Below are 10175 nucleotides of genomic sequence, written 5' to 3' on the forward strand. Positions count from 1 at the left end.
AATCTATACCCTCATAATATGTTTTATTATGTATTCTTACGTGAACTTCTATCTTATGTTTCACGTCCATATCCCCTGTGTGGGAATTTGTTATCTGGTTCCCCCTTTTCATATATCAAAAAAAATATTGTACCAGTCCACCAAGAAATTGGAATCCTTAAGTGAAGATACCCATGTTAAAGCGGAGGCCCACCTAAAAATATATATATTAAAAGCCAGCAGCTACAAGTACTGCAGCTGCTGACCTTGAATAAATGGACACTTACCTGTCCAGGGTGTCCGCGATGTCAGCACCCGAGGCTGACCCATTCCTCGGATGCTGCCACCACTATGCTCGGTGAGGGAATCAGGAAGTGAAGCGTTGCGGCTTCACTTCCCGGTTCTCTACTGCACATGCACGAGTCGCGCTGCACGTCCTCACTGGTTCCCGCTGTCTTCTGGGACCTGTGTGTTTCCCAGGAGACAGCGGGGAGGAACGGAAAGTGACGTAGACCCCACAGATTTGTTTATTCATTTTCAAATCGATTCAAAATATTTTCGAATTTGAAAAGATTTCAAATTCAAATAGATTTTCCAATTTCCAAAAAGAATAATATAGAAAATAAAGAAATAGAATAGAAAAAAAAATGTTTTTCTATTTTATTCCTTTATTTTCTATTCTATTTTCCAAGTTCAGGCGCTTGTGCACCCGATCGGGTGTGGCCATCGGCGATCGCCGGCCACATGTTTTGGCCCCCCCGCCATGCAGCAGGCGCGCGCTCTTTGGCGGCTGTTAAAGGGACCCCGTAAATTCAGCCCCCGTAAATAGATGTGAGCTGGTCGGGAACCGGTTAAGAGCTGGTTCACATAGGGGCGGCTTCAAAGTCGCCCGACTCTGAAGCTACCCCGTACAGCGCGACTACGACGCGGCTTGCAAAAGTATGTATAGAAGTCAATGCAAGCCGCTCTGAAGTCACCCCAAAGTAGTACCTTTTTCTAAGTCTAAGACTTGAGTTCCTCCTAATAGAAGGCTTGACAGGTCTCTCCTGTGTGAACTGGGTCTGATGCCGCGTACACACGATCATTTTCCGGCATTAAAAAAACCTTGTTTTTAAAAAATGTCATTTAAAATGATGGTGTGTGGGCTTCACATCATTTTTCGGGTTCTGAAAAACGACAATTTTTTTTTTCTCGAACATGCTGCATTTTTTAACAACGTTTTAAACAATGACGTTTTTCGGGTTGTAAAAAATGATCGTGTGTGGGCTAAAACGACATTAAAAACATGCGCATGCTCAGAAGCAAGTTATGAGAGAGACGGGAGCGCTCGTTCTGGTAAAACTACCATTCGTAATGGAGTAAGCGCATTCATCACACTGTAACAGACAGAAAAGCGCAAATCGTCTTTTACTAACATGGAATCAGCTAAAGCAGCCCCAAGGGTGGCGTCATCCGCATGGAACTTCCCCTTTATAGTGTCGTCGTACGTGTTGTACGTCACCGCGCTTTGCTAGAGCATTTTTTGTAAACGATGGTGTGTGGGCAACGTCGTTTTAATGATGAAGTTGGAAAAACTTTGTTTTTTTTACATGCCGAAAAACGTTGCTTTTTTTCATGCCGAAAAATGATCGTTCGTACGCGGCATAATGCCCCGTACACACGAGCGGAACTTTAGTCAGAAAAAAGTTGGATGGTTTTTCCGACGGAATTCTGCTCAAGCTTGGCCTGCATACACACGGTCACACAAAAGTTCTCTGAACTTTCGAGCGCTAAGAACGCGGTGACGTACAACACTACGACAAGCCGGGAAAATTAAGTTCAATGCTTCCGAGCATGCGTCGAATTGTTTCCGAGCATGCATGTTTTTTTTCCCCGTCGAAATTCCATACAGATGAACGGATTTTCCGATAGGATTTTTTTCCATCTGAAAAAATTGAGAACCTTCTCTCAAACTTTTGCTGGTGGAAATTCTGACTGCAAAAGTCTGATACACACAATTGGAATTTCCGATGAAAAGCTCACATCAGACTTTTGCTGGAGGACATTCCGCTTGTGTGTACGGGCAGTGACGGTGCGTCCATAGAGGGGGCGCAGGAGCGCCACCCCCTCTCGCTCCTGCACCGCCATTGAAATACAATACATAGATTCATGCATTGCATGAATCTATGTATTGTCGCTGCTGCCCACTATTCAGATGGCCGGCCCACTGGTGAGCGACAATGGCATGGCACAGTGCAGACAATGGCATGGCACAGTGGCTGCTTTTGGCATGGCACAGTGGCGACAATTGATGGGCACAGTGGCGACAATTGATGGCATGGCACAGTGGCGACAATTGATGGGCACAGTGGCAACAATTGGCACAGTGGCTGCGTTTGATGGCATGGCACAGTGGCGACAATTGATGGTCACAGTGGCTGCGTTTGATGGCACAGTGGCGACAATTTTTTGGCACAGTGGCTGCGTTTGATGGGCACAGTGGCTGCATTTGATGGGCACAGTGGCGGCAACATTTTGAGCACCAGCCGCCACTGTGTAGTCACATTTATTTAATTATTATTTGTTTATTGCACATCAATATTTAATAATTTTAGCGCTGCACTATTTTATTTACAGCTGCTTTCTTTTATCTCAGAGTGCAGTTTCCCTTTTCTTTTATTGATTCAGTGATTGGTCATCTATGAACCATCTGATATTATCTGGTTACCACTTTGTTGCATCTTGGCGCCTGTAGAAGCTTCCAGATTGTGTCACTTCTTTTCTCTCCACCAGGCGAGACGGAGGAAGACGAAAAGATCCTTAGTAAGAACATGATGAAATATTGGGCCAACTTCGCTCGGACCGGGTAAGACTCACATTATTGGGGCTCCTGTGCTGGAGTTTGCATTGCTGGGCCTGACCTCATTGGACCAGTATTAATAAGAACCAGTCATGGTTGGGCTTATAAGAGAATGTGAATATCCAGTCATAAATGACTATAAATGGTGTAGGCTTCTCTATGAACTTGTAAAGAAAAACACATCTCTCTTATTTCATAATGTTGTGCGCACTCAGGAGCTGAGGGAGAGAGCCCCTTTATAGTGCCTTGGTGGTTAATCTTCTTGGCTTGCAATGTTGGGGTCCTGGTTTCCGTTCCTAATATTACCCACATAGGGCTAGATTCAGTAGATACGCCGTCGTAAGTCCGAATCCGCGCCGTCGCAACTTTAAGCGTATGCTTAAACTGAGATACGCTTAAATGTTGCTAAGAAACGACCGGCAAGTCTCTGACGCGTCGTATCTTAGGGTGCATATTTACGCTGGCCCCTAGGTGGCGCTTCCGCTGATTTCCGTGTAGAATATGCAAATGAGCTAGATACGCCGATTCAGAAATGTACGCGCGCCCGGCGGATTTTTTTTACGTCGTTTACGTAAGGCTTTTTCCGGCGTAAAGTTATGCCTGCTATATGAGGCATAGCCAATGTTAAGTATGGACGTCGGGACAGCGTTGAATTTGTTTGCGAATAGGGCTTAGCGTAAATTACGTTCACGTCGAAAGCATTGACTATTTGCGACGTGATTAGGAGCATGCGCACTGGGATACGTTCACGGACGGCGCATGCGCCGTTAGTTAGAGACGTCATTTACGTGGGGTCATGTTTTATTTACGTAAAACACGCCCACCTCTTCACAATTTGAATTAGGCGCGCTTACGCCGGCAGATTTACGCTACGCCGCCGTAACTTAGGGCGCAGGTTCTTTGTGAATACAAAGTTACGGCGGGCTATCTGAATCTAGCCCATAGTGTATGTAGGTCTTGCTGTGATAAAATAGGTTTCCTCCTAAAATCTACAAACGCCATCTAGACATCTGCTTGTCTGTACTACTAGAGTGTAAGCTCTTCTGCTGTAAAAACCGATGTGACTGGCTCAGTGCTTTCTGTACAGAACTGCAGTATATGTCGGAGCTATATAAATGTTTAACCACTTGCTTACTGGGCACTTAAACTCCCCTCCTGCTCAGACCAATTTTCAGCTTTTAGCGCTCTCGCTCTTTGAACGACAATTGCGCGGTCATACAACACTGTACCCAATTGACATTTTTATAAATTTTCCCCCAACAAATAGAGCTTTCATTTTGTGGTATTTGATCACCTCTGCGGTTTTTATTTTTTGTTAAAAAATACAGATATTTTTTTTTTTTTTTTAAATACAAAACCGTTTCATATTTTGTTATAAAATTTAGCAAACGGATAATTTTTCTCCTTCATTGATGTACGCTGATAAAGCTGCACTGATAGGATGCACCGATAGGATGCACTGATAGGCACCAATAGGATGCACTGGTGGCCACTGATAAGGCGGCACTGGTGGCCACTGATAAGGCGGCACTGGTGGCCACTGAGAGGTGGCACTGAAGCGCATTGATAGGTGGCACTGGTGGGCACTAATAGGTGGCACTGATTGGCACTGGTAGGTGACACTGATAGGCAGCACTGCTAGGTGGCACTGATGAGGCACTGATTGGCACCACTGGTGGGCAATGATAGGTGGCACTCGTGGGCATTGATAGGTGGCACTGTTATGCATTGGTGGGCACTGATTCGTTGCACTGTGGGCACTGGCAGGCGGTACTGGTGGGCATAGATGAGGTGCCTGTGTCTCTTTCTCTTCGGGACCGATGTCCCTTGCACAGAATCCGGTGATGGGCTTTTTTTTTTTTGCTGTCAGCGTGAGGCGAAAAGAAACGATTACCAAGCTTCTGTTTACATCACATGATCAGCTGTCATTGGCTGACAGCTGATCACGTGGTAAGAGGTCGGGATCTGTGATCACCCGAGTCTCATTGCCTCAGTGATCACAGCGTGTGGGGAGTGTGCGAAGGCAGGACGTCTATTAACGGCTGCCCGGCAAGGTAGGTCCGCGCTGTAGTCTTCTTTCAGGTATAGCGCAGATATGAAGGAGTTAATAATAGTGTGCGACTGCTGTGTGAATTTTAGAGTGTAAGCTCCTTTGGTGCAGAGTTCCTTCTTCCTGATCATAATTTCTGTCCATCTTATTTTAGTGACCCCAATGGACCCGGCCTGGCTGAGTGGCCGCGGTATGACCAGGATGAAGATTATCTGCAGATTGATATTCACCCGAAACAGAAAGCCGCCCAGAGACTGAAAGACGCAAAATATGACTTTTGGTACAAAATTCTCCCTCAGAAAATCCAGAAGATATTGGAGGACAAAGAGCACAGAGAGCTTTAGATCCCTCCGGGTTAAACAGTAAATGAGCAAATCTCCAGCAAATCTCCATTCCAAAGCAAGATGAGTAAAGTACAATGGGCCAAATCCTCAGCCAGGCGGCGTAACTTAACTTTCAGCAGTTAAGTTACACTTAAAGTTTCTACCTAAGTGCCTGATCCACAAAGCACTTACGTAAAAATTTCAAGCCGTGTAACTTAAGTGCTGCCGTCGTAAGGCGGTCCTCCTCTCCGGGGGGCGTTTACAATTTAAATGAGGCGCGCTCCCGCGCCGGCCGTACTGCGCATGCGTGTGACGTCATTTTCCCAACGTGCAGCGCGCGAACGTAATTGACGCCGGGCGGCTTTGTGGATTGCGACGGGACACTAAAGTTGCGACGGGTGAAAAAAAAGACGCGCCGGGAAAACAAATAATTTTAAACAAGTGAATGGATATGGGGTACATCGTACCCCTACCCATTCACCTGGAGGCAAAAAGTAAAAGTTAGTAAACACACAACACAAGGGTTTTTAAAATAATTTATTATTCTGCTCCGGAGGCCCCCCCTGTCTTCGTTATTAGCTCAATTACCAGGGGGGGGCTTCTTCTTCCACTCTCCGGGGGTCTTCTTCCACTCTCCGGGGGTCTTCTTCCACTCTCCGGGGGTCTTCTTCCACTCTCCGGGGGGGGGGTTTCTTCTTCCGATCTCCGGGGGTCTTCTTCCATCTTCTCCCGTCAGGGTCTTCTCTTCTGTTCTTCTCCCCTCTTCCGATGTTGCCTCGTCGCCTCTTGTCGCTGTAATGATGGAAGCGCGCCTTGCATCCCATTTATATAGGCATCACCGTCCCATCATGCTCCGGTAGGTACCCACGTGGTGGGTGCACGTGGGTAGGCACCCACCACGTGGGTACCTGCCGGAGCATGATGGGACGGTGATGCCTATATAAATGGGATGCAAGGCGCGCTTCCATCATTGCAGCGACAAGAGGCGACGAGGCAACATCGGAAGAGGGGAGAAGAACAGAAGAGAAGACCCTGACGTCACAGAAGACCGCGCCGGCTGCCTGTTAGAAATTGAGCTAACACACAAAGATAGCAGGCAGCCAGCGCTGAAGAAGAAGGCACCGGACATCTGCAGAAGAACCGGGGTTCGCTGAGTCAACAGCGGAAGAGGGGAGAAGATGGAAGAAGCCCCCCGGAGCCCGGAGAAGCCCTCCCCCGGAGAGCGGAAGAAGAAACCCCCCCCGGAGAGCGGAGAAGACCCCCGGAGAGCGGAAGAAGAAGCCCCCCCTGCTAATAGAGCTAATAAAGAAGACAGGGGGGGCATCCGGAGCAGAATAATAAATTATTTTAAAAAGCCTTGTGTTGTGTGTTTAATAACTTTTACTTTTTGCCTACAGGTGAATGGATAGGGGTACGATGTACCCCATATCCATTCACTTAGGGTGGGGGGCCGGTATCTGGGGACCCCCTTATTAAAGGGGACTCCCAGATTCCGATAAGCCCCCGCCCGCATACCCCGACAACCAACGGCAAGGGTTGTCGGGAAGAGGTCCTGTCCTCATCAACATGGGGACAGGGTGCTCTGGGGTGGGGGGGCCCGCAGTGCGCCCCCCCTGCCCCAGAGCAACCAACCCCCCCATGTTGAGGGCATGCGGCCTGGCACGGCTCAGGAGGGGGGGGCGCTCGCTCGTCCCCACTCCCTTCCTGACCGGCCGGGTAGCGTGCTTTGGATACGGGTCTGGTATGGATTGTAGGGGGACCCCCTACGTCGATTTTTCGGCGGAGGGGGGGTCTCCTTACAACCCATAACAGACCTAAGGGCCTGGTATGCTCCTGGGGGGGAACCCATGCCGGTTTGGATTTTACAAATTGCCGTGGAGTTCTCCCTCGGGAATGCATACCAAATGCCGTCGCTTGAATGGGCCTTTACAAGGTGTGACTAACTTTACACTTTGTAAAAGCAGCCCTAGTTTTACACCAGGCAAACTAACACTTACGGCGAAAAAACTAGGCACAAAAGCTTTGAGGATCGCCCTAAGTGCTAATTTGCATACTAGAAGAGGCATTTCGACTCGAAATGCCCCCAGTGGCTGATGCGGTACTGCATCCTAAGATCCGGCAGTGTAAGTCCCTTACAGATGTCGGATCTTCTGCCTAACTTAGGAAAACTGCTTCTGAGGATCAGTTCCAAAGTTAGAACCAGAGATACGACGGCTTACGCCGGAGTATCTCTTTTGTGGATATGGCCCAATGTCACTGAAGGCTGATATTTGCGTTGTGGGTGGAGCCTGGCTGGTTTGATTTTTTTTATATCTCTTGGAGATTCTGTAATGGTGTTCTCAGCTCCACCCCCACCACAAAGTCTTTCTCCTGCTGCAGAAATGTTTTATTCCATGGGAAACCCTATTCAAGAGGAACTGCAGTCTGCTCACATAATTTGTAATAAAAACATTTTTGTAATTTTGAAGCTTCCCTCTAATCACTTTGCATAATTTATATATACTGTGATTCTGTTCTTGCCAAATATACTGCAGCAGTCTCCCTCCACCAAGTTTGAAGCTGGTGCCTGTTCAATTCCTGGATGTACATAGAAGCATGCCTCTGCAGCTCTTATTGGCCCTCCTTTGACTCATCCCCCCTCCCTTCATGAAAATCTCTCACAAGAGTGAGAGAGAGAGCTGTGCATGATGTCATAAGCCTAGGCATTTATAGCCGGATTCAGAAAGACTTACGCCGGCGTATTTAATGATACGCCGCGTAAGTCCATGGATGCGCCGTCGTGTCTATGCGCCGTACTCTTGTACTAAGATACGCCTGAATTTTGGCAGCATACGACCGACGTAAGTCTCCTATGCCGTCGTATCTTGGGTGCATATTTACGCTGGTAAATCCATTGATTTACGCGTCGAATATGTAAATGAGCGAAATACGGCGATTCACGAACGTACTTGCGCCCGTCGCTGTAATCTACGTCGTTTACGTAAAGCGGTTTTCCGGCGTAAAGATAAACCACCAAATAGCTGGTCTAAGTCATGTTAGGCCCCACACGATAGAATCCATCCGCTGAAAAATCCCAGCGAATGGGTTTCAGCGGATAGATCCTATGGTGTGTACACTCCAGCGGATCTGTTTCTGCGGATATTTATCCCCTGGGATGGATTCGAGCAGATAAATATTTGCTGACATGCCAAACAAATCTATCTGCTGGAATCCATCCCAACGGATGGATCCGCTGGTCTGTACAGACTCACCGGATCCATCCGTCCGAAGGGATCCCCCGCATGCGTCGTAATGATTCAACGCATGCGTGGAATTCCTTATATGACAGCGTCGCGCACGTCGCCGCGTCAAAATCGTCATCGTCATCGCCAGAGGATTTCGGCGCGGATTTCAATGCGATGGTGAGTACACTCCATCGCATGGATATCCGCTCAAATCCTCGAGAGGATTTATCCGCGGAAACGGTCCGCTGGACCGTATTCGCGGATAAATCCTCTCGTGTGTATGGGGCCTTAGAGTATGGACATCGAAACTGCCGTCCTATTTTACGTTGTTTACGTAAGTCGTACTTGAATGGGGCTGGGCGTAAGTCACGTCGTACGCATTGAGCCGTCGTATCTTAGGGAGTATATGAGACGTGATTCTGAGAATGCGCCGTTCGATCGGCCATACATTTACATGGGGTCACGATTCATTATAATACAACATGCCCACTACCTGCCTACTTTGAATTAGGCGGGCTTACGCCGGCATATTTACGTTACGCAGGCGCAACTATGGGAGCAAGTGCTTTGTGAATACTCAGCTTGCCTCTCAATGTTACGTCGGCGTAGCGCATATGAGATGCGCTACGCCGGCACAAAGATACGCCAATGTACCTGAATCTGGCCCTTTAAGGTATTTACTGTCAGAATTTTTTTTTTTTTACAATCCAAAGTTAAACAAGGGCAGAAGATTTAATAGATGAAAAAACCCTGTCGGAGCGATCGCTGGTGCCCGGCAGAGACAGCAGCCGCTGGGTACGAGCATCTGCTCCTTAGGGACACGCGCCCCTCTATACTCAAAGCTTCCACCGTACAGCTACAGCAATTTGCGCAGGCGTGCCATTCTGACGCCGTCAATCGACAGGCAGGCAGTTGGCAAGTGGTTAAGGTGAAAACCTTTTGTGATACAGCTCCCCCCCCCAGAACCCCCCTTTTGCTTACCTGAACCTGTTCGTTCCAGCGATGGGGACGATCACACCAGCACCAGCCGCTGTCTCGGGTCCTCATTGGATAGATTCATAGCAGCGGGAGCCATTGGCACAGGAGCCAGGGGGGGGGGGGGGCACAACCCCTAGCAATTTCGCTCTCCACCCCAACATCTCAAAAAAAAAACACGGCCAAGGATTTATCTAAAAAACATTTATAATGTAAACATAAAGATCTAGTTCACACTCACTGATTGCTCCAGGCTCACGGATTGGTTGCTAGGTTACAGCACATGAAAACCACTCACTGATTGGTTGCTAGAGGTTACTGCACATCATTACTGCTCACCAACTGGTTGCTAGAGGTTACTGCACATCATTACCTCCCACTATTGTGTTGTGTGATGCAACTGTTGGGGTACAGTTGGTTGGATGGCAGGATGCAGTTTGGGGTGATGGTGGCTGGCAGCATTAGTATAAAAGGCTGAATCATATCTCCCTATAATGATAGGGGGTAGGCTGAGGATGATAATCACAGGGTGGTGTAATGCCAGAGGTGGAGTACAGAAGGATGATAGGGATGACCGAGGGTCGGGTGGTAGAAAGCTGGCAGACGGGTGCAGGCAGGATGAAGATGACAGGGGTGAGGTGGTAGGAAGCTATCAGATGGGTGCAGGGGGGATGAAGATGACAGGGTGTGGGGTGGTAGGTAGCTGGGAGACGGGTGCAGGGGGGAAGAAGATGATGGGGGGCAGGGTGCTAGGAAGCTGGCAGACAGGTGCAGGGGGGATGAAG

At 48.3% G+C, this 10175-nt stretch overlaps 1 protein-coding gene across 2 annotated transcripts in view; it reads left to right on the top strand.

Annotated features, from left to right (window-relative positions):
* The window catches only part of LOC120917793 (liver carboxylesterase-like), a 35776-nt gene extending 28118 nt beyond the window's left edge, over positions 1–7658 (top strand). For both annotated transcript variants that reach the window (XM_040329339.1, XM_040329340.1), the window contains 3 exons: positions 2752–2824; positions 5023–5284; positions 7440–7658. In XM_040329339.1, coding sequence (XP_040185273.1) covers positions 2752–2824; positions 5023–5212 — 263 coding nt within the window. In that variant the 3' untranslated portion in view covers positions 5213–5284; positions 7440–7658. The remainder of the gene's footprint in view (positions 1–2751; positions 2825–5022; positions 5285–7439) is intronic.
* The last annotated feature ends 2517 nt before the right edge of the window (positions 7659–10175 follow it).

This window comes from Rana temporaria, chromosome 11 (genome assembly GCF_905171775.1).
Source record: "Rana temporaria chromosome 11, aRanTem1.1, whole genome shotgun sequence".
NCBI classification, from domain to species: Eukaryota; Metazoa; Chordata; class Amphibia; order Anura; family Ranidae; genus Rana; species Rana temporaria.